Genomic DNA, 23,741 nt, shown 5'->3' with positions numbered 1-23,741 from the left:
AGACATGTTTTGTGGATATCAGGCAACTGTCAGAACAGTCTTGAATGTGTGAAAGAGAGCAGGAATTTCACTCTTATTTTCACTTTTATTCCTACTAATTATATGGTACGTGACTAATGTAGTCACCTGCTATCATCACTTACTTTTCCATATTTGTTTTATATATTTATTTATTTTTGCAAATATTTATTATGTATTGCTTTGGCAACAAGGGTTGCTTTCCATTCATGCTAATAAATCCATTTGAGAGAGAGAGAGAATGTACTGTATGTGTGTGTGTGTGTGTGTGCAGTTGTCTATGTGTTTGTGTTCGTGTGAGTCAGAGAGAGAACTGTATGTGTGTTCGTGTGTGTGCAGTTGTCTATGTGTTTGTGTTTGTGTGTATCTGAGAGAGAGAGAGCGTGTGAATGTGTGATAAAGCTTTGGAGTGACTGTAATATTTATTCATGGAGATGCTTTTCTCCTGGCAGAAGGGGTAAACTCCAGCCTTTCCAGTAATAATGACACATTAACATCACTGCAGCGGCATTACGCGCTTACTGTGTATGTTCAGAGATCTGCGTGGAGATTATGCTTACCTCTCTCTTTATTTCTCTTTGTTCTCTCTGGCCATAAAGCCCAGGTGCTCTTAAAGGGGAATTCCACTGCGAAACAGCATTAACCTCATTTAACATATCAAGGTGTAACTGATTCATTCCCTCTCTGTGGCTGCTCAAAGGTGCGGATTTGGTAGAGGTAGCCTTCCTTGTTTTTGAAGAACTACAACGGGCAGGTAATTTTAATTTGGTAATATTACCCGCCTGACCCCCCATACTGGGTGAAAGGGGTGCTGTTCCAAACTGTGAGCAGTCTTAGCTTGCGCGTTAGCTAGTGTAGTGCATTTGCTCTGTGCACTGTGTGATGTCAGAAATGACATCTCCGTTCGTACTTAACCTACGGTACATCATGCCTACGATAAACGTAGGGCTGTATATAGGCTTTGGCTGCTCAAGCATCAGACGCATGCGTTTTCAAAAGAACACAGAGACTTGACAGACTGTTTACTGAAAACATCCTTGCTTGCGGTAGAAGGACAGAGCGAATTGAGGTAATTCACTCAAACTTTGTTGACAGTGTAACTACACACGAAGTGACCAAAATCCCTACATTGAAAATGTTTAGTTTTTTAACTGGCCGCAGAACTGTTAATACTGCAAATTGATTTTTCAGAGGCACATGCTTCTGTCTTTATTTCACTAAAGTGACAAGTCAGGTGAGCCGCGTGCGTTTCGCTGTCGATGTGTCGTTTAGAAAAGCAATTAATGAACAGGAGACTAATGTGATATTCTTGTCAGATCAGCCAGGGCTCCTTGGCTGGTGTTAATAAACCTCAGCCTGAGGGAATGCACCGAGTTTAAATTCAGATTGACTTCCATCGGATAACGGCGGAGTGGGCTGGCTTTGCCATGGCTGATTTCTCCAGTGTTCCAGTGTGAGGTCTGCACACACACGCCCGAAAGGATGAGCGGGGCCTGCTGTGCCTGTAACCGGAATACTGCCCTCGTCTCCACAAAACTGACCCCTCAGCCGTGACACTGGGGGGTTCCGAAAACTTACCGGGGAGAGGCAGGAAGAGGGTTTTGTATTCAACCCTTTACATGCTAACCCAAACTGTCCAAACTCTTTCATAAAAACTTCTCCCTAAATTCTCCAAACCCATTCTCAGACTCTTTATAAACTCTCCCCAACCCAAACTTGACCCTAAACTCACCCAACCCTTTCCCAAACTTGACCCTAAACTCACCCAACCCTTTCCCAAACTTGACCCTAAACTCACCCAACCCTTTCCCAAACCTCTCCCTAATCTCTCCCCAGCCCATTCCCCATTCCCCATCCCCCCTCTCTGTCCTCTGTGTAGGCACAGTACAGGATGCTGTGCTTGTTTGCAGGGCAACAGTGCAAGACTTTATTTTTCTCTCCAGTTGCCGGTTTAATTGATTCAGTGCTTAGCAGAGCAGTGTTCTCTCAGGCGGTGAGAGCGTGTGTAAACACTGGTCTAAAGTGTCCTTGGGGAAAGAACACAGACTTACTGTACCAGTGCGGTTTAGCCTAGCGCGCTGTTTTAGCCCGCCCTGTTTATTTATAATCTGAGGGTCGTTTATTCATTAGGGAAATATATTTCCTCGCTTTGCGCTTTCGTCCGCCCCCTTCACGACGGCTACGGCGACCGAGCAGCCCGAGCTCACCTCTTATTCGGCCACTCGAAAAGGAAGCAACCCAAACCCGTCCTCTTTGTTTCTCAGAGAACCTCTGTCCGTACACTTTCACGGCTATTTCACATTCCGAATGAAGGCCGGGTTCGGTTGGGTGGATTTACGATTGTGCGTGCGTGCGCGTGTTTGCGAAATAAAGCACACAAACATACACACATGAATATTGTTTATTGTCAGGCTTTCCTTTCTTTTCCTGCTGTCAGACTCATATTTTTTATACCATACTTGCAATATAGTGTTTTGATGTCTGAAGAATGTTTTCTCTACCCAGTGATGTGATTTCAATGGAAGCCCGCTTTTCCTTTTTTCGGGCTCAGACAATAGCTCTTGTTCTCGGGGAAAATCTAAGACAAAAAGATAATTGTGTCTCTTTTTTCCCTGTCTGTTTCCAGAGCTTGCTCTTGTACCTGCCAGGCTGTGACAGCTCGGAGTCTGCCATGTTTAAATATCTCCCTCTGCCTGCAGAGATTAATAATGCCAGGGAATTTGGCAGCTGTGCTTTTGAGTACCGAGACTGGCATGGTGGGGCTGTGTGTCAGTACTGCTCAGTGCAGTTTCTGTGTGCCAGTACTGCTCAGGGCCGTTTCTATGTGTCAGTACTGTTCAGGGATGTTTCTGTGTGTCAGTACTGCTCAGGACAGTTTCTGTGTGTCAGTGCTGCTCAGGGCAGTTTCCGCATGTCAGTACTGCTCTGTGCAGTTTCTGTGTGTCAGTACTGCTCAGGGATGTTTCTGTGTGTCAGTGCTGCTCAGGACAGTTTCTGTGTGTCAGTACTGCTCAGTGCAGTTTCCGCATGTCAGTACTGCTCGGTGCAGTTTCCGCGTGTCAGTACTCCTCAGGGCAGTTTCTGTGTGTCAGTACTGCTTAGGACAGTTTCTGCGTGTCAGTACCGCTCAGGACAGTTTTTGTGTGTCAGTACTGCTCAGGACAGATTCTGTGTGTCAGTACTGCTCAGGACAGATTCTGTGTGTCAGTACTGCTCAGGACAGATTCTGTGTGTCAGTACTGCTTAGCTGAAGGCAGAGGTGAAGTGAGGCTGTGTCTGTACTGTGCCGTGACTTTCCCTCCACGAGACACACAGTTCATTACTGGCTGTGTGCTGCGTCCTTAGAGACAGAAGAATCCTAGAGTAAACGAAAATTCTGGTGAAATTCTGGTGAAATTATGTTTAATGGCATTAGTCCTGTATATTTTCATCTCCCACTCAACAGGGCTTAGAGCAAACGTCTTCTTCTTCTGTTACTTCCGTGTGCCTTGAGCCCACATGGTGCCCTTTGAGTTTCTTTCATTCGCAGCTAATTTGTACTTTCTTCTATATTTGTAAAGCCATTTCCAGGAGGGCCCGTGCTGACGCAAGTCGCTCTCTGAAGATGTGGAGGGGTTTATTTAAAGCCACCTGTTTCCCCCCTCAGGAAGTGAGCCCCAGGTACTGCAGAGCCGCACAGGGACCACCAGCGGCCGTCTCTCTTTGCTCCACCATAGAGTTCATTCGCTTTTTTTTTTTTAGCTTGCGCTAATCAGCCGGAATGCCGTTGACCGCAGAAGCCTGGCCTTCCCCTGACCCCTGTGCGGTGTCAGGTTAAGACTCAGCTGCAGTGGCGTTTTGCAGGTCTGCAGTGATGCATTGTGGGAATGCAGCGACGGAGCGCAGTGCCTGGCCGCCCTGTCGGGGGTGAAGTGCGGACGTTTAGCCCCCGCTTTACGCTCCGCAGGATGAGAAATAGTGACAGGTGGACGCGTACATCATCCTTAAAGGACGGCGACTTTTGTTTTGGCTTGCTAGTTCAGCGTTTGTTTACTGTGGGTGGTCCTGAGAAACATTCTCTGTTAATCCTGTTCAATCTCAGCAGTGTTTAGAGAGGTGATGTCTGGCATTTAAGTTTACTTCTTGGTCCCTGACCTTTCCCCCCACACCCTCCCCCCCCACTAAAGAGGATGAAGAATCACTCCTCCTCCTCTTCTGTTACCCTTATGGATCTGGGGCAGGGAGAAAGCCCCACCCACAGCATCATGTCAATCATGTGGAGGGCCCTCCCCTTCTCCACACTGTCTCCACCTCCCTGTGTAATCATCAGTCACGATATGGTAGAGCTGCCTTTTAGCACACGCACTGGGATACTGTTAATACTGCTGTGTGTATATACGTGTGTGTGTTTGTGTGTGTGTGTGTGTTTGTGTATATTTGTGGGGACGACAAGGTGGACCACAGTAAAACATCACCTCTGATCCGTCAGCACCGCACACCTGAGGCGTTTTTCCGGTTAGCGGGCGCCTGGTCGTGTGGCGGACGCGGCGGTAGACTCCTCCTCCTCCTCCTCCTCCTCCGTGCGGGACAGCGGGCCGGCGGTCCGCGGTGGCGCTCGGGCGGGGGACGCGCTGTAATTAAAAGGCCGCTCTCCCCGAGGAGGCCGAGCGGCGGGGACGCGGACAGCTCTGATTAATACGTCTCCGAAACCACCGGCTCCCGCGTAGCGGCCGCGCTGACCTTTCGCTTGTAAGCGGCGAGTGAGAGAGCGAGCGAGCCCCTCCCTCTCCCGCTCCCGTGTGAAATCAGCCTGATTTATGGGGACCGGTCCCTGCATGCATATTCGGGCTCCGTAATGACCCGGGTGATGGAGTGCGTCGCTGTGTGGAACTTCGGTGTGTGGGTGTTGGGGGTGTGGGGTTGGTTGGGAGGGGGGGGGGGGTGCCTTAGATGTCGCTATCATTCAGGTTTGATTGAGTACAACTGACACCTCCTAGCACCATGGTAACCAATCCTGTTCCTGGAGATCTACCGTCCTGTAGGTTTTCATTACAGTAATGATTTGGCACGCCTGATTCTAATTAGCAGCTCAAGGAGAACTCTGGCTGTTGAATGAGGTGTGCTTTGTTGGGGTTGGAGTGAAAACCAAACAGGACGGTAGATCTCCAGGAACAGGGATGGTTGCCACCGTGCTGGCAGGTTCTGTAAGGGCCAGAGAGAGAGAAGGCCAGGTGACACAGACCAGCTTCTTGCGATCCGAATCTGGCCTCGTTCCACAAGGCGAGGCGAGGGGAGTGCAGAGCAAGATCAGCGTGGGACCTCGGCCCGGGCGGGGCAAGAGTGGCGTGGGTTCAGGAGAACGCCCTGCAGGCTGGCTGGCTTTCACGCGGCCCGAGCCAATGAACTGTGCCGCTCCAACTTACTGGGGCCAATCAGGAGCAACCCACCCGGGCAAGCCGTCTGCCAGAGTCATTCCTTCAGCTGGACACTGTGCAAGTGTGTGTGGGTGTGTGGGTGTGTGTGTGTGTGAGAGAGAGAGAGAGAGAGAGAGAGAGAGCGAGAGAGAGACCTATAGCACTGTCAGCATTATAACAGACTTGTAATAATAAAAATTTGACGATGAGCCTAAATTCAATTTCCTAGGTTTAATTAGCCCTAGGTTAATTAAAAAAGAAACAAAGACAAATGCTTAGTGCTTCAAATTTTCGGCTTCTGTGAGGAATCAGTGGTATTTAACACCAAACTCTACGGGTCTAACCATACGCTAAACTTTTACTGTCCCTACTCCATTCTACTGCCCCTGCTCACTGCTGTAAACCTACCCCATTCTACTGCCCCTGCTTACTGCCCTAAGCCTACTCCATTCTACTGCCCCTGCTCACTGCTGTAAACCTACCCCATTCTACTGCCCCTGCTCATTGTTCTAACCCTTCTCCATTTTACTGCTCACTCTCCTAAGCCCATTCCACTGCCCCTGATCTAAACCTCTTCCATTCTTCTGCCCCTCCTCACTGCTGTTGAGATAATGACAGGCTCCTATCTAATCAAACATCACAACAGAGAAGCCTGAATCGCACCCGATACGCAGCGTCACACACCTGGAGCAATATTCTGACCACCGTCTCCGCCTCTCTCGTTCCATCAGCCATCGTGGCACCCACACATTCCGTGGTTCAGGCAGCCATTTTGGCTCTTTCGCCCCGTTTGGATAGGCAGACGTTCACAGAGCCGTGAAGGTGCAGTGAAGCGCTCAGCGTTGGAGAAGTCACTGCACTCGCTCTGTAAATATTTGTATGGAGATAGAATGGCTGGTGAGCACCTGGTGACAGCCATGTTCTAAACTGAGATAATGTATGCATGAGAGCAGAGGGTAATAGAGCTGTTCAGTGTGAGCGCGGTAAGACTTTCTCATTACAATGTGAGACATGTTTTGATTAAGGACTGTTTTGAAAACGGGGGAATCTGATTTAAAAAAAGCAAGGGTCTGGACTGTCTGGGGTACGTCTGTCCCTGTTAAGGACACACACATACACACACACACACACACACACAAAGCACGTGTCCGTAGATCATGGGTAGGTTGCCCTAGTCCTGGAGGACCAGTGACGTATCTGGGTTGTGTTCTGTCTGAACTTGGCCGCAGTTTGATGGATTATTACGGGTCTAATACTGAATATTCATGGTCTGAATGCTCTGAAGCATTGAGTTCCTCCAGCACATGGTCACCTGTGTTCTTCGAGCCTAATTATTCATCCAGTTATAGGTTTGTACGGAGCTAAAACCTGGGACATCTCTGACACTCCAGGACCAGGGCTGCCTACCCCTGCTGTAGATGTACCAAGGCTTAAAGGGACATTTGGATATGGGGTCAGGGATAGGAGTTATGGTTAAAATGAGGGTTTAGGGGTTCGAGTAATCAAACCTGCGTTTGAGAATACAGGGTTAGGTCTAGGGGTTAGGGATTTGGCCGAGGTCATGGTTTAGATCGCTCTGGAGATGAGGAGTTATACAGAAAGAAAGTCTGAGTGAACCTCCGTGGCCTCTTGAGGTTTGGCGCTCTTCACTAACCCTAATGAGAGTGGCTGGGATGATGCTGGTTTGCGGGTAAACACAACTGCAGCACCACGAACACGTGTAGTATTCCCTTTCTGTTTAGATACGGCAATTAGACGCAGGCAGCAAACACATGCGCTGCGGCTGGAGCAAACAGCGCTGTGCGCTCTACAGGCGAGCAGAGCGATGACTCCTGTGAACACCTCATACCTTAACCTCAGTTTGATTCCACTGAAATCTCCGGTGGTGGGCTCCTTTTATAATGAACAAATCAGTATGTGTTGTGTGGAGGATGTTTGGCATCGGGGGATAAACACACATGCTCTTTGTTATTTTAACATTTGTCACGTGTCAGGCATCGATGCAGCAGCACTAGCATGTGTAGCAGACGGTGTGGACTAATGATGTCATCACTTTTAAGTCCCTGAATTGAATTTTCAGCAATTGTCATTTGAGAATATTATTATGTCAAAATGTACAAAATGTGTTGTGTGTTTTCCGACTTTTTCCCCCCGAGTAACTGCAATGATTCACGAGTTTCAAATGAGTACAAAAGATTCTGTCTCATTTGTCATTTACTTTAATTACTTGTTTTTAATGACTGATGTGATTGGGAAGTTCATAAGCAGTGTATTAAATAAGGTTCAAATTCTCTGTCTCCCTCTCTCTCTCTTTCTTTCTCTCTTTCTCTCTCTCTCTCCCTCTCTCCCCCCCCCCCCCTCAGGTTCTACCGTGGCGATTACCTCATCGACGTGTGCATAAACGACTACCTGGACGTGTACTGCCCGCACTACGAGGACTCTGTTCCCCTGGAGCAGGCCGAGCACTACGTCCTGTACATGGTGAACTACGACGGCTACACCGTGTGCGACCACAACTCCAAGGGCTTCAAGCGCTGGGAGTGCAACCGGCCGCACTCCCCCAACGGCCCGCTCAAGTTCTCCGAGAAGTTCCAGCTCTTCACCCCGTTCTCGCTGGGCTTCGAGTTCCGGCCGGGCCGGGAGTACTACTACATCTGTGAGTGAGCGCGCGCGGTCCGCTAGCACGGCCGCCCTCTGCCTGTCTGTCCGCCTGCGTTCGCGCTGTCGCCGCGGCGTTTAAAATGGCCGCCGGTTTCATTTCTTCAGGCCCTCGATGGAATGTGCTTTGAATGACATTTATACAATTGCTTCATGAAAAACTTCAATTTAATTAACTTTAATTGGAACTGTAAATGATGACAATTATTATTGTATACTCTTCTTTTTCTGCTTCTTCTTCTTCTTCTGCCTGTACTACTACTACTAATACTACTTCTACTTCTACTTCTTCTTCGTCTTCTAGGTTTTTTTATAGCAATTAATAGTAATAATAATAATTTGAATTGTAAAACATGCCTTTATAGGTTTCAGTACAACAGGTGTGTTTTTATTCTCTTATTGAAATGAGACGCTCACGGAGTACAGTTCATTCGCTCACACAACGGCGAGCAGCGAGCGCACGATCTCAGCCCCGAGTTTCGGAGTAAACTCGGCGCGGAATTATCCTGTTTTTGTCATTCTTGGCAAAGCGACTCGAGCGGTAATAATAAACCTCAGGAAAAACATCTTGACAGTCGTCAGCTCTTTCTAAAGAGCCCTTTGTTCCAAAACGCTCGGTCTCAGCTATTTTCACCGGGGGGGGGGCGGCTTTTTATAAACAACCGTCTGTATGTCCGCGGCCCTCCCCGCTCCGAGCCAGACTCCCAGACCGGGAGGCTTGGAGTCTAAATAAGATATGAGACGGGCCGCGGGACGCTTCGAACCCGGTCCGTCCGGAGGAAGAACGATGCGCGGTCCAGCCGAATGGTGACGGATAGGCTGCGCAAATTGTAGCTCGTCTGAAGGCTTGACTGATCTCCATGAGAGCCCAGGTGTAAATGACTTTATTCACAGGGCAGCTTGGAAAAATACACCATCTTTATTTCACTGATATTCGTCGAAATATATTTGACTAATTAAGATGAAAACCACGCTGGGCGTGCTTCTGGGTGACCGTAGGCCTGTTTGCGTGTGCGGAGGGGACGGGGCTCGTCCGTGGCGTTAGGCCCTTGAGATGCTAACAGGTTTCTCTTGCTAATAGGTTTCTGGAGCAGCTGGAGCGCAGTTTGAGCAGGCTGCGCAGGCGCGCGGAGCTGTCCTCGGCTCGCCGGCCCGGTTCAATCGGCTGTTTCCTGTCACGGCGAGGCGGTTTTACACCGCGGCGAAAGTAAAGAGCGCGGACGTTAATCAGACCCCCGCTAAAGCCTCTTCCTGTTCCGCTGTCCCGTTGCGTCTCCGACTGAATAATTATCTCTCACGTCCCTCGAGAAGTTTCCCGGAACTAAAAAAAAATTAAATTTTGATTAAAATGGCAATTTGCGTTACTGTGCTCATTTTAAAATTCTCTGAAAAACAGAGAGTGGAGTTATTTGCCAAAGGAAAGGGGGGGGGGGTGGGGGTGGATTTACAGTACTCTCCCCACTCCCAGTTTTCACAGCACGGTTTCCAGAATTTTCCGTAACCAAAGCCGCGGCCCACAGCAAACAGAAGGCATTAAACGCGTGACTGCGGCTGAATCAGGGCTCGGCTGGATGCGGAGGTGTGAAATTATTCTCCGTAATGGACGTCCCGTTGAAAGTATTTTCCCGGTTGTTTTGTTTGTTATTTTTTTTTGGAGGAAACAAACTGAAGACCCGAAGTCTCGCCTGTCGTCTTTCCCAGAGCAGAGCTGTGTCGTGTGTTTGATGAGGGATTCTTTAGTTCTCTTGCTGCTTCTGTTCAGGATTTTTTTCCTGCTCCATGTCTGGGGTTTCCTCAGAGTGCACTTTGACCCCAGGGCTGGTGTTTATTTATTATTTTTTTTGCGGAAACTTTATCGACCTGCTCCTGCCGTTGACAGTTCGAGGCGCGGCAGAGGTGCGGACGGCGCGCGCCAGAACGAGGTCTTCGGTCTGTCAGCTGAGAATGAGCGCGTGTAGCGGGAGAAGCAGAGCATGCTGGGACATCTCTTATTCGCCTTCGACGGGGTCCTGTCTATCTGTGTATGAGCAGATGGATTTTTAGCCTGGGGTAGAAATAGAGGGACGCGCTGGGCCTGCGTGTAGCCGATATCCCCGCTAAAGGAAGGTCTGAGGAGGTCAGGGCCCCACGCCGCGGGGTCAGAGGTCAACCCATCTCCCGTCGCTCGGGGGAACCTAGGGCCCTGAAATTCCTCGGACGGCGCGTTTTTCCAGCGAAGGGATTTTGAGGTCAGACCCTCATTAGCGCCGATAGGAATCTGATATCGGGACGGCTCCTCAGGTATCAGGGCTGTTATGGAACGTTTCTGTTTGCACGGTTTACCACGCGCACGGATGAGAACACAGGAATGCAGATAACGGGCCTGAAGAAACTGGTTCTCCACGGCTGTGGACTGCTTAGCCTGTCACTGATAAGCACAGCGCGAGGACTGACTGGGCGTGGCACGGTTTTGATCGGTGGTGTGGCAGCGGGTGGTGACCCTGGTTTGATCATGCAGGTTTGGGATAATATTTAGAAGAAGCCAACCCCCATCCCGAAGCTTACACGGTCTTACAGTGTGGTCTGACCATGGGGAACCTCGTGGGGAACCTGGGGGGGGTGACTGTGGCCTATCATTGGTGGAGCTGTGGTGCTCTGTACCTACAGCCCCCCCTCCAAAGCTGACACGGTCTAACGGTGTGGTCTGCCCAGGGGGAACCTGGGGTAGTGACCGTGGCCTGTCATTGGTGGAGCTGTGGTGCTCTGTACTTACACCCCCCCCCCCCCATCCCATCCCATCCCATCCCGTCCTGCTGTGGACGTAAACAGCGGCCCGCTGTGCGGCTCGGAATGCAATCACGAGCACGGCGTTCCCATTCTGTGATCTCATAATAAGGACGCGCGGTGCCTGATGAGTGCTCTGCGCTGGTTATCATATAAAAGGCCGGCCCGCTCTCTGTCTGCACTCCTGCCATCTTTCATCCCTCCTGCCGAGGACCCTGGGGACGCGGCGTCGCTGCTGTTGTGTCTGTGCGCGTGTGTGTGTGTGTGTGTGTGTGAGTGTGTGTGTGTGAGTGTGTGTGCGTTTGTGTGTGTGCGTGAGTGTGTGTACATGCGAGTGCGTGTGTGTGTGAGTGGGTGTGTGTGTGTGTGCATGTGGTGTGTATGTGTGTGTGTGTGTGAGTGTGTGGTGTGTGGTTGATGGTGGTGTGTGTGTGTGTGTGTGTGTGTGTGTGTGTGTGTGTGTGTGTGTGTGGCGTTGATGTGTGTGTGTTGTGTGTGTCGTGTGGTGTGTGTGTGTGTATGGTGTGTGTGTGTGTGTGTGTGTGGCGTATGGTTGTGTGTGTGTGCATGTCTGTGAGTGTGTGATGAGTGTGTGTGTGTGTGTGTTGCGCTATGAGTGTGTGTGTGGTGTGTGTGTGTGTCTGTGAGTGTGTGTGTGTGTGTGTGTGTGTGTGTGTGTGTGTGTGTGGACGTGTGGATCTCATGGTGGGTGCTGGCTGAACTCCCTGTTTCCCGTAATCTCAGGAGAGTGGAGTCAGTCTGGTGCTGTGGGCCGCCGTCGCCCGCGGCGCCCGTACGGGCGCGTATCTCGCCATCGCAGAGCGTGAAAACAACGCCGCGGGAGCGCCGGGGCGACGCTCCGTCCCCCTCGCCGCTCGCCCTGCGCCTCTGTGTCTGCACGTCCTGCTCTGCGCCGCGTTCCAGCCGCTGGGTCCAATCATTGCAGGTTTTTTTTTTTTTTTTTTTTTCAAATCCGAACTGCCCAGATGACTCCCTCTGAATCATCGATCCGAAATCAGCGTGAATCTGTTTGTGGGATTGATTTTAGGGGTGTTTCAGACCACAGAGCGAACTCCTTCCCTCACACATTTTAGGGGTTCTAAGGGGACTGCTGAGCATCCCAGTGCATTTTGGGAAGGTTCTTGGTGAAAATCCACCTCTCCCCTACCCCACTACCCAGAATCCTATGGGCGCAGCTGAATGGGTAGTTGAGAAACAGTGGGGACTGGGTTCTGTGTGTGCGATTCCTGAAGGTGCTCCAGAAGAGAGTAGGAGTAGGTCTTCAGTGATTTCTGCGTGTCAGTTGCAAGAAGGGGAGTCAAATTGCGATGGCTTTTTGGCCCCTGGCACGAATGAACACATTCAGCCCCATCTTCCCTGTACTGAACGCCCCGCTCGTCTGTGCTAAGGGGGCGGGGGGGTTCTGAGTACAAGGCCTCACCTGTTCTCCACGGCATCCTGACCTGAGGGCTTGCTTCAGTTGGGGAGGCCACGCCTCCCTGGCCCTCAGCCAATAGAAGCGGGAGGAGCAGGTGTTGTTTGTCCAATCCGCTCCAATTATCGACCGGCAGAAATAAGCAGTTAGGCTGAAGTTTAGTCCTCCGGGAGCCCTTTGGGCTGCAATACGACCCGCCTGCGTCCTCTTCCCCGAGACCCGCGCAGTCAGCAGGGCCTAGCGCTGGTCTCGTCTGAGAGCCAATCACCGCCTCCCCCTCGTAATGCTAGCGTAACTGGCTCGCCGCGTCCGTTCGCGTGTTTTACTGCCGCAGGTGTTTGTCTGCCTTGGTGTGGCGGGGACGGCCCTGTCCGACTGCTTGGGGCTGCTTCTTTTTAGCGCGTAGCGGAGTCCCGCCGGCACCGATCGGGCGCTCGACCGGAATGCCAAGGGCTTCCCGGCGCATTCCCCGTGTTCCCGAGGTTGGTTGGGTTGGGGGGGGCGGGGGGCGGAGATCGCGTTACGAACAGCGCGGAGTGCAGCCGGGGGGAGGGCGGGCGGGCGCGCGGGGAAGATGCTATCGCGGCTTCGTTTCGAGCGCTAATAGGCGGCCCTTTGTGTGGAGGACAAATTGAGAAGCGTCGCCCGGGGCTGACGTGACGGGAGAGCCGCATTCTTTAGCAGCCGAGCGGTTAGCGTGTTCTCTCGGGGAAACGAGACGTTCGGGCGCTGCCGCGGGGGTGGGGAGGGGGGGAGGGGGGCAGGGGGGAGGCCGCTGCGTCCGAAAACCTTTCCCTAACGTCGCCGAACCATCTGGAGAACGCTACGGGCCCCCCGAGCGCAGCCGAGAGAGTTCTGCAGTCCGGGGGGCGGGGGGGGAGAAAGAGGTTAGCGTCAGGCCTGAGCTGAACCGCTCCCGTCCGCTGCTCCAGGAGCGTAGCCTCCAGGGCTAATACGCGGCCGGGGTCGGACCAGAGCCGCTCTTAACCGTCCCGAAAGCGACGGCAGAGCCGACGTTTGCGACGCCGCGGTGTAAGTGCGTTAGCGGGCGAAGGCCTCGGCGAAAGCGGAGAGTCGCTCGCGTTTGACTGACGGGGTCCGGGCCTGAGCAGCGAGCTTATCAGACGAGCCGGGGGCGGATCTGAGAGGGGGGAGGTGAACTCCGCGCTCTCGTAACCTGGCGGGTTTAATGAGACCAGCAGAGCCGCGAAGCGCTAATCAGGACAGACGGCGATGAGCGGCGGCGGAGCGGGCCTCTGCTGGCCCCCACCCACCACCGCCCCCCCCCCCCCCCAGCCAGAAATAAAAATAGAGATGCACAGACAGATATGGAAATGGGCAAACAGATGAAGAGAGAGACAGCGAGAGAAATGGACAGAGAGATGCCCCAACACTCTCTGCGATTGGGAATTTTAACTACCTCATGCTACCTTATGCTCCTACTTTTGCTAACAAATCAACTCTATGATGTAAAGAATTTATTTCGTTTTTTCAGTCCAACTTCGAGGTTCTGTTCTCTTGATTGATGTGCTGAGGTCATTCTGAGTGGGGAGGAATCCGATGTGAAGTAGCTGCCAGTCATTCGGAGCTGAATTACAGGCCGCTATGGGTTAGCGAAACCGCAGCTGCTCAGTGCTAGCCTCTGCTGCGGTGGTAGCCCTTTCGCTAATGTCTGTGACAGCCGCACCATCGCCTTGCTGGAGGCTTGGCGGGCGGATGGCCGCTGGGGTGCCCAAGTGCGTGTGCTTCGCTTTTAGCCTGTGACAGATCATTGGCCTGTTGGGTTCATACGATGGAGTGATTTACTGCCTCAAAACCACAAATCCCAACCACCCTCAGTTCCACTGGCCACGACCTCCAGTCCAGCTTCTCTGATGCGTCGCTCACCATTAGTTCTGCTTTACAGAGAAACTACATCTCTCTGACAGGAAGTCAGTGAGCCTGAGCAGGCTGTATTTTCTGAAGCCCCCTGACCGGACCCGTTTCCCTTCTCTGAGCTTCAGTCTAACCTCAGAAACCTTCTAGGAGCTTCAGTCTAACCCCAGAATCCTTCTCCTGAGATTCAGTCTAACCCCAGAAACCTTTTCCTGAGATTCAGTCTAAACTCAGAAACCTTCTAGGAGCTTCAGTCTAACCCCAGAAACCTTCTCCTGAGATTCAGTCTAACCTCAGAAACCTTCTCCTGAGATTCAGTCTAACCTCAGAAACCTTCTCCTGAGATTCAGTCTAACCTCAGAAACCTTCTCCTGAGATTCAGTCTAACCTCAGAAACCTTCTCCTGAGATTCAGTCTAACCTCAGAAACCTTCTCCTGAGATTCAGTCTAACCTCAGAAACCTTCTCCTGAGATTCAGTCTAACCTCAGAAACCTTCTCCTCTTCCACAGCCTCCACCATCGCAGAGAATGGCCGGAGAACCTGCTTGAAGCTGAAGGTTTTCGTCCGACCGTCGAGTAAGCGGCCGAATCCAGACCATGACATCAGTCAGAATGCCCTGCTGTAGTCTGTTTGCTGTAATCGCTGTTCCTGCTTTAGCTACCGATGGTATTCAATTAGCATAAAACCTGAAACAAAGATGCTGTACTGCACGAGTGGATTTAAAGATGTGCATTTCTTCCAGCTCACTACTCCGTGAAGAGCTTCTGTTATTTAGTCCTGCAGCAGTTGTGTCTTCATAAAAAAAATTAAAAAAAACATCTGGTCACAATTATTTTATACTTTATATTGAACTGAATTTTCATCCCTGTCTCTTATTATAGATGGCTGTGTGAAAACCGTAGGCGTTCACGATCACGTTTTTGATGTCGACAAAGTGGACAATTCCTTAGAGCCACGTGGTGAGTATGAGCGGGTCTCTCTCTCTCTCTCTCTCTCTGTCTCTCTCTCACTCTCTCTCTCTCTCAATTCAGCGTGATTCAAATTGAGCTTCATTGGCATTGACAAACTAGTTGTGTTGCCAAAGCATAGTAAGCAAATATGCAGTGAAAGACAAGCGTTTATTTTTCTGTCTCTCTGCTCCCTGTCTGCCTTGCACCATGGGTTGTCCCTTTATGCTTTGAGAGACATATATTTTTTTCTTGAATATGTATTTTATTCCCCTGTATTAATTATATGTCTTGTGTGTCATTGTTAAGTATTTAATTGTGAATTGCTTTGGCAATATTGTTTATATGCAGGCATACGAATAAGCCATTGTTGATTAGATTTAATTGAGACCGAGAGAGAGAGAGAAACATAAAGTGAGAGAGACAGAGTGAGAGTGAGAGAGAGAAACAGACAGACAGACAGAGAGAGAGAGAGACAAAGTGAGAGAGAGAGAGCGCTATAGTAACGAGCGCTGTTTTCCCTCTGTAGCATGCTGTCGTTCCTGTCTTTGTTCTTTGATTGCGTTTCCTGTGAGCGCGGCGGGCGGCGATAAGGCCACCTCCACCGAATTCACATTCACTCTCAGCTTCCCCCAGAGCGGAAATAACCGCTGACGCCCGCGGAAATTAGCGGCCAAAGCTCTCCCAAGGCCGTGAGCCAGTTCGGTTTGTTTTTGAAGTACCCAGATTGTTCCTGCCCATATGGAAATGAACGGGCGAACGGCTGTGTCTCTTCCTAGGGGCTGGCTGTTGATCCTGTATTCCCTTCTTTAGGCCATAACTCAAGTGGCCCTGACAGTTTTCTGTATCTATCTTTCTCTCTCTCTCTTTCTTGTTCTCCCTCTCTTTTTCCTCCTCGTAGACGACACCAGTCACGAGTCGGCCGAGCCATCCCGGAGCGATGTGAACGCGACCGGGTGCCCCCGGACAGGCTGGCCCCTGCTGGGCCCCGTTCTGCTGCTTTTGGCTGTGCTCTCCGGGTTATAGCACCCCCAGCTGGTCGGAGGAGTGCAGCGCATGGCCTGCTGGGCGCTCGTGTGCACATCGCCCCCCCTCCCCACCAGCCACCTGACGGTGGGGGGCGGGGGGGGGGGGGAGTGGGGGGAAGCTACTCAAGGAACACTCTTTTTAGCGGATGTTTAATTTGTCTTTCTGAAGCACTGACAATTTGAGATAAAAGCGGAACAGCCAGTCTCTCCCCACGAAGTTCAGTCACCAAAACCACGAGGACGAAACAATGCCAAAACTGAACTGGAAAGCCCGTGCCTGCACTGGTCATATTTTTCTGTGGAATTTTTTATTTTGTCATTATTATTTTTTTTGCTGAGTCCCCCTCCCATCCTCACACACAAACACACACACACACACACACACACACGCACGCAGGTGAACGTGCGCACCGGTGGGTTTCTCCGCTGCGGCGAAGGACGTTTTCGAGCGTCGGGTCGTTGTCGTTCGGAAGAGACGATAAAGAAATGGGAACTGACGACGGCTCTGGAAAACAAACCACCTACCGGGAGGAAACAACAACTGGAACTGACCCCTGACCCCTGACCCCTGACCCCTTCTCCCGAGGGGAACGCTTCGAGCCGCCGGGGCGCGTTAGCGAGCGACCGCCCCGAGTCGGGGGAGAGCGGCGGGCAGCGCTCCTGCCTAATCCTGCGTGGGGCGGGTGCTCGGGCAGCTCTGCGATTCTCCATGTTAACTCTGAAGCCTCGGGCTGTTCCGGCACATGCGTCTAAACCAGAAATAAGGCCGAAGCTTTCCAGCCTTGCTATCTTGTCAGACACGCGGTGAACTCCTATCCGCTCTTCACTCCCCGGGAGATGAGAGGCCGTGGAGACAACTGCTTTCGGAGAGAGAGAGAGAGAGAAGGAGAGGCAGAGAGAGCATCTCCAAATGAACCCCGAGACTCTTTTTTTTTAAGAGCGACGTCCCGATTTTCGACGGCTCTGATTATATCAAATCAAGGTGACGCTGTGGCTCTGACTCATACGCGCGTAAATAAACATCTTGAGCCGGAGATTTGTGGGAATGTTTGAACGGTTTCCGAAACTAGAGGTCAGGCAGGAGACGGATGTGTTTGCGCTGAAATGAATCGCAACCCTTTTAGAGTAACATTTTGTAACAAGAATCTTATCTTTCTTATAGCCGATCTATTAACCGGATATTACAGAAATGACAGGCTGCGTCCCTGGATGTCGTATTGATTCTCGGTCTGGTCCGTAAACTGGGGTGGGGAGGGGGGTGGGGGAGCTCATCTCATTTAACATCCCGTTTGACGCGCTACTGCACCTACCTGCCCCACCCCCCCCCCCCCACACCACGAACACTTGTACCTGTGCGTACCCGCACACTATCAGGGATATACCAGTGCTTTGCAATGAAATCGTATTATATAAATAAAAATACCTTTTGTTTTTTTTTTTTGGTGAGGCAACCAGGCTCACGCGTGGATTTCAAATAGGTCCTTTATCTTTTTCCTCAATTCATGTATTTATATGAATAATTAGTAATTATTATCATAATTCTGTTTAGTAATAATTATATTCCGTGTTTTATAACTCACAGCTAAAGTGCTAAAAGGAAATGGTTTTTGGTCTCTTTTTATAAATTGTATCTGCAACACGCCTGTAGAGAGATGGCAGTGGGCATGCTGGTGTAGAGAGAGATGGCATTGGGCATGCTGTTGTAGAGAGAGATGGCATTGGGCATAGCGGGTGTAGAGAGATGGCGGTGGGCATGCTGGTGTAGAGAGATGGCATTGGGCATAGCGGGCGTAGAGAGATGGCAGTGGGCATGCGGGTGTAGAGAGATGGCAGTGGGCATGCGGGTGTAGAGAGATGGCATTGGGCATCGCGGGCGTAGAGCCATGGCATTGTGCATCTTGGGCATAGAGAGATGGCAGTGGGCATCATGTGTAGAGAGATGCCATTGGGCATTGCGGGCGTAGAGAGATGGCAGTGGGCATCACGGTGCATTCATGGTGTGCCCCATGCAATTATTTTTCAAGGATGCCGAAATATACTGCTTTTCTTCTCACAGGGGGCGCTGTGCACGCAGTTCTGGTTGCTAGGTAACACATGGCCATCACAGTAGATAACAATGCAGTCACAGGAGGTGGCTGTGTGTGGTTCTAGTGACTTTTTACTTTAAAATAAGTGGCCAGCCATGCATCTGTGTCTATTTCTGCCAATAGTTATTATGGGATGTTGATCCCTTAAAGTCAAAACAGAGGTTGCCAGATTGTACAGAGAGAATTCACTGTGCTGTGTGCTAACAGCTCTTTGACCCTTTAAAATGGGGGAAAACATTTCCCTGCCTGCTGTTAGCTCTCATTCCTGGGTTTTCACACTCATTTCAATGTTTTTTTTTTCTTCTTTTTTTTTGTCACTTCCTATTGCCGTTTTCAGTGGCTGCTCTGTGAGTGGACCCCACAAGTCATGTGATCATGTGTGAGGTCCAGGAACACGGAACGATGGAATCTTCAGTCTCTTCGTCGGTCGCTTGACCAACGCGCAATTCTGTTTTTATTTTCCAGTTGATAACCGTCTTTATGACACATTTGAAAGGGGGAAATTAGGATCGCATCGTAAATGGATACTGTGTATCCCGTGCTGGTTAACGATATAATGTAGTTTTACGATTAATGCAGTGTTTTTCTACCTTTCTGAAGGACAAAGACTCTTCATTGTTAAAACTTTATTATGAGCGAAACTTCTTGCTGTACATAATGTTTCATATCAAAGTATCAATTTGATTCGTATGTATTTTATATAAAATCATGAACAAATGTTAGAATCCCAGATTTTGTGGACTTTGCGAATTCTCATGATGAATCTTCGATCCTGCAGCCATTCTGTGAAGTGAAGTGCACTACCATCGCCACTGGGGGGCGCACTCTCGCAAAGTACTTTTTTTTTTTTTACCTCCCTCCATTTCCTGTTTCCATGGACATTGGTGATGAACAAGACTTTTTTGGGACCGATGTTTTCATCCTAAACGCTTGTGGGATTGTCGCCGATACCTACCGCGGGGGAGGGGGCGTGTCTCTCACACGGACAGGACTTTTGGGGGGAGGAGCCTCGGGGGCGGGGGGTGGGGTCTCAATTTTAGGGGCTGTGTTAAGTGAGGATCTCCCTGTCTCTCATCACTGTAACCTGTTTCGGGGAATCCAGAGTTCAGGATCGATAATGCCTCTGCTGACACATGTACATATGCCACCTCTTTTTTCTGTGGGGGGGCAACAAAGCTGACCCAGGATCAGTGATGTGCACGCTAAGGCCTTTCCATAAACTTCATGTACATATGCCGTCTCTGTTGTCGTGGGGGTGTTAAGGGGCTGATCCTAGATCAGTGAAAATCATGCTTTTCATAACCACATGTACATAAACACCCTGTGTTTCTGTGTTGGGGGTCGAGGAGGAGTTAGGCCCGAGCTCTTGCTTTGTCAGAAACGGAGAAGATCATGTTTCTCCCGTATTTCGTTTTGGGGTAGGGGGGGGGGGCGGACGGATTACGTGGCTGATCTAGGGTCAGCGTTTCTCTGTTTCTGTTTGGGGCACGGGGGTGGGTGTCAGGACCTGTGTGACTGGTCCAGGATCAGTGTTATTTGTGTTTGCTCTGCCGTAGATCCCATCCATCCACACGTTCATCTGTTCTCGTATTTGTTTTATTGTCTGTTCATGGTCCTGTGCAACAGAAAGGGGAGGGGAGAGGGGGGGAGCAGGGCGGGGTAGGGCGGGGTAGGTGTGGGGGGGCGAGTTGTTCTCTCCACACCCCTCTGTCATTAAACATGGCTCCACGGGGCCTACTCATTCTCGCCCTTGGGTCGTAACCAGCTTGGCATGGGGCCACCCGGAATCCTCACTATTTCCTTTGACATCCGATGCATCACCACCCCCCCCCCCCCCCTTTGCCAAAATGTCTGCTTGTGTGTACAACCCAGATCAGCATGCAACCTTCCCGCTATGGCAGTGTTGAAAGTCTCGCGTCGGTCTGCTTCTTCTTCAAACAAGGACTGAATCTCTAAAAAAAAATAAAAAAAAGGTCTGTATTTGTACATACACGTGTCTGAGCAGCTATAAACAATGGCGAACAAAAAAAAAAAAGAAATAAATAAATAAAGGTCTTGGTCTTTGTTGTAATTTGTCTTGGCGTCACGCTTATTTCTCGTAGCGCGTTTGAGGAGGGGAGACGCTTACTAATGGCCACGGTGTGGATCGCGGAGGGGATCGCAGACAACAGGTGCGAGAACATCAGCGCGATCGCGGCACTTCATCAGTCGACAGTAATGCCTGGCAGAAATATGGAGCTACTTACAGGCATGAATAATCGCTCATTTTCCAACCTGTTTTTTTTTTTTTTTTTTTTAAATGGAGCTGGCTTCAGCACTAGGGGGGGATTATTTTATCTCGTCAATAACTGGTCAGAGCACAGACAACCGCCTCTTTCTGTTGTCCTGTAGGGTGCTCGATTAAAGGAGGAACACCAGTTTGTTTTTCAATCACAAACATGTCCGCTACCAGTGGAAACCCAGGCTCTGACAGACCGAGCTCCTGCTCCAACAGGACAGTCTTGGATGAGGAGCGGAACGTTCTGGAGTGCAAATTAACTGGCGGGTCAAAGAGAGTTCACTCTATATTTCTCTCGGTCTGACCACTGTGGATCATGAACCAAGTAGGCGCACAGTAATGGGTAGCCACAGATTAAGTTGCAATTAAGTTTGTCGGAAGTTCAGATACCCCACAACCCAACATATGCTGTGTCTTGTACATAACTGGGGAGTTGATTTAGAATTACTTATTTTGCTTTGCATGGTCATCTGAACAAAGGGAGATGTGATTAGTCTTCAACCTTCATCACACCTGAGTTTATCAAAGTAGATTTGTTTAGTTTTTGATGTATTTTTTGCTATACTAGTGGATGGAGTAGACGGCGTGCAGTCTATTGAGGTCCCCCGTGGAGGGACGTGGGGTTTCATTTAGTCGCATTTCTCAGCCGTGGACCCAAATTCCATTTATTCCGCAGCCCCTGCCGTGTCACAATGAAGCATTATGACATCATAATGAGGAAAGTGATGGAGCGAATCAGGCGTGAAAGGCCCCCTCAGGGAACTCCTCAAATTCTGCAGCTGTCACATGTTTTCCCCCCTGCCTCGGTTTAGGGTCTGTTCCCATGGAAACAGTCTGTTGACTGACAGACTTTGAGTGATGTTCTCACTCCTCTGTCTCGGTCATAAATCAAGTAATTATGCACTTTCGCAAATAGGAATTTTGAGAAACATTTCAAATGCCTCAGAGATGACTCATTCATCAGCGAGAAAAGAAGATGATTGCCGCTTGACTATCCACGTATATGCCCGGAAAAAAAAAGTGATTATTATTCAATGACTCATTATATTTTCAGTAATGTTGGTGATAAATGCTTCTCAGCTGAATGCAAGGTCAGAATTCAGCTTCGAGTGGGAGAGCTGGACCTCTTCATAAGCCAATCTGAATGCAAAATAATGTTTTGACTGACAGCATCATTTCCCTGCAATCGCCCAGGACAAACACAGCGGAACCGCTCGGTTTCTCTTCGCCAAAGTCTAGCAGAACTCAAGAGGGGAAATACGGCGGCGAGCTGAACAGGTCTGAGTGTTTGATTGACAGCGGCATCTCATTTTTAGCGTCCGAGCGCCTTTGCGAAGCGCGCGCCTAGCTCTGAATTATTAACCCCTGAATTACCAGCGGCTGCAAACTCAGTCTGGTTACAGTGAATGGACGCAATTATGGACAGTATGATAGATGAGCATGATTTTTTTTACAGTGACCAATAGCAGCATGAATTGGAGCTTCTGTCTGATGGAGCGTGTCAGTGTGGAAGAGCTCCAGATAGTGCGGGGTAATTTTTGAGAAGCAATGCAACTAGTTCGCAGATTCAGTTCAAGAGAAAACGTTTCATTTTAAAACAGACTTCCTTACATTATTAAATAATCCTGAGGGTAGTCTTGAGTGTTGTTGCTCTCACTTTTTCAAGAGCGGGACACAATTTTAGTGTGGCATCCGTTTTGATCGTTCACTATTAGACTCCCTTCGTTAAGCACGAGGGGGAGATTTGCAGAGCAACAATGGACCGGGCACACATCGGTTGCTTGTAGCGTGACCTCAGGCACACCCTCGTGTCCTGCCGCCCGCTTCCTGGCTTTGGCAGTGGTTCAGTGGGGCCGGAGGTTCGTGTTCAGCCTGTCCAAGTGCAGTTGGCCTCGTGCGAACGCCCCGCTGTTCGGACACTGAGACACGGCGACGGCAAGTTACGGGGCCAGGTTTCGCACCACCGTTGAACTTTGAACTTTGAACTTTTGACCCTGGGCTAATTTACATTCTAAGTTACCATCTATGGTCACAGTTGTTATACAGTGGGTCGCCAATAGGCTGTAGCGGCTGCAACATTTGACTTAGTTAACATCCATGGTAAACAGCAGAGAAATACTGTTCACAGGGTTGCGGTTAGCCTGTCTGTTCCAAATCTTTAAAGTATTTAAAATTCGTTCATCTATAAGCATGAAATCGTTTAAGTGAAATATATCATTTCGAGATGAATTTGTGGTATACTAAGGGGGTTGTTTTCTAAACTATAAGTAACCGAGAAGGGAATGTGGTTTCAAAGGGAAAATTTCATTGTAACCTGATTTGTGTTGCTCTTATTACTTTGAAAAACAAATAGAGTGAATCTTGTTATTGCGAATGCTGCACTATTTAACATTGAGACGGAGTTAAAAGACCAGGTTTTTTTTCTTCCCTTGGAAATTTGAAAGCGTTTGTGTAGTTTATGAGCTTTGATAAGAGAAACAGGGCAGATGGCCACTCAGAAGGAGACCGTGCGAAGCAGCCATTACCCCAGCGGTAACGACAGCCACCACTGTGAGAACTGGCACGATACGCCACTTGGCTCTGTGGCTATTTTTTGCAATTTTTTTAGCCCCGACCGATATGAGTTTGAGCGCTCTTTCAATGCAGACCACTCCCACAAAACACAGGCCCCTCCTCTGACGTACTGACTCCTCCTCCAACCGCAGACCCCCCCTCCATCCTCACACGCAGATGCTTCTGCCGAAATACAGACACCTTCCACATGAGCCGTAAATTTGACAGGAGAAAATAATACAGTAGCAATATGACAGGTTTCCTCTGAGGACGGAAGCAATAGGCTGTCTGGGTGTTCGGGACCCACTTTGTGACATCATCAGTAGCGCTGCACATAAACGTGCACATAAACAAACATGCACCGTACATACAAGGTAGATTTTTACCATCACTTAATCAGCCCCACTTAAAGTCTGCCTACAGAAAAAAACGAACTTAACTGTTACTTTTAAAAAGACAAAAAGAGTGCAAGCTCAAAGGAAGGGTGTGGCGCCAGAGCCATTCAGTTCGGTTCTCGCACAAATGGGCAAACTGACCGAGCAGCGCGGAAATCACGCTTCAGGTCTAATGTCTGGTGCCAGGAGCGGAAGATTCCATAAAGATCTCTGAGCAAAGGCCGTGAATAACTCCGTAACGACCTTGTCAATCTGCTAAAACAATAACTTCCCGAAATATTTCTCATCTGACCCCAGGATTTATGCTTTT

The 23,741-nt window shown here is 49.8% G+C and overlaps 1 protein-coding gene across 1 annotated transcript in view; it reads left to right on the top strand.

Annotated features, from left to right (window-relative positions):
* Positions 1 to 17,154, top strand: part of LOC135239518 (ephrin-A5b-like) — a 66,477-nt gene extending 49,323 nt beyond the window's left edge. The window contains exons 2-5 of the mRNA XM_064308216.1: positions 7,775 to 8,067; positions 14,653 to 14,718; positions 15,025 to 15,102; positions 15,992 to 17,154. Coding sequence (XP_064164286.1) covers positions 7,775 to 8,067; positions 14,653 to 14,718; positions 15,025 to 15,102; positions 15,992 to 16,116 — 562 coding nt within the window. The 3' untranslated portion in view covers positions 16,117 to 17,154. The remainder of the gene's footprint in view (positions 1 to 7,774; positions 8,068 to 14,652; positions 14,719 to 15,024; positions 15,103 to 15,991) is intronic.
* The last annotated feature ends 6,587 nt before the right edge of the window (positions 17,155 to 23,741 follow it).

The sequence above is a fragment of the Anguilla rostrata genome, chromosome 14 (assembly GCF_018555375.3).
Source record: "Anguilla rostrata isolate EN2019 chromosome 14, ASM1855537v3, whole genome shotgun sequence".
NCBI lineage: Eukaryota > Metazoa > Chordata > Actinopteri > Anguilliformes > Anguillidae > Anguilla > Anguilla rostrata.
The sequence above is the reverse complement of the archived record's forward strand: the minus strand, read 5'-3'. Positions and strand labels throughout refer to the sequence as shown.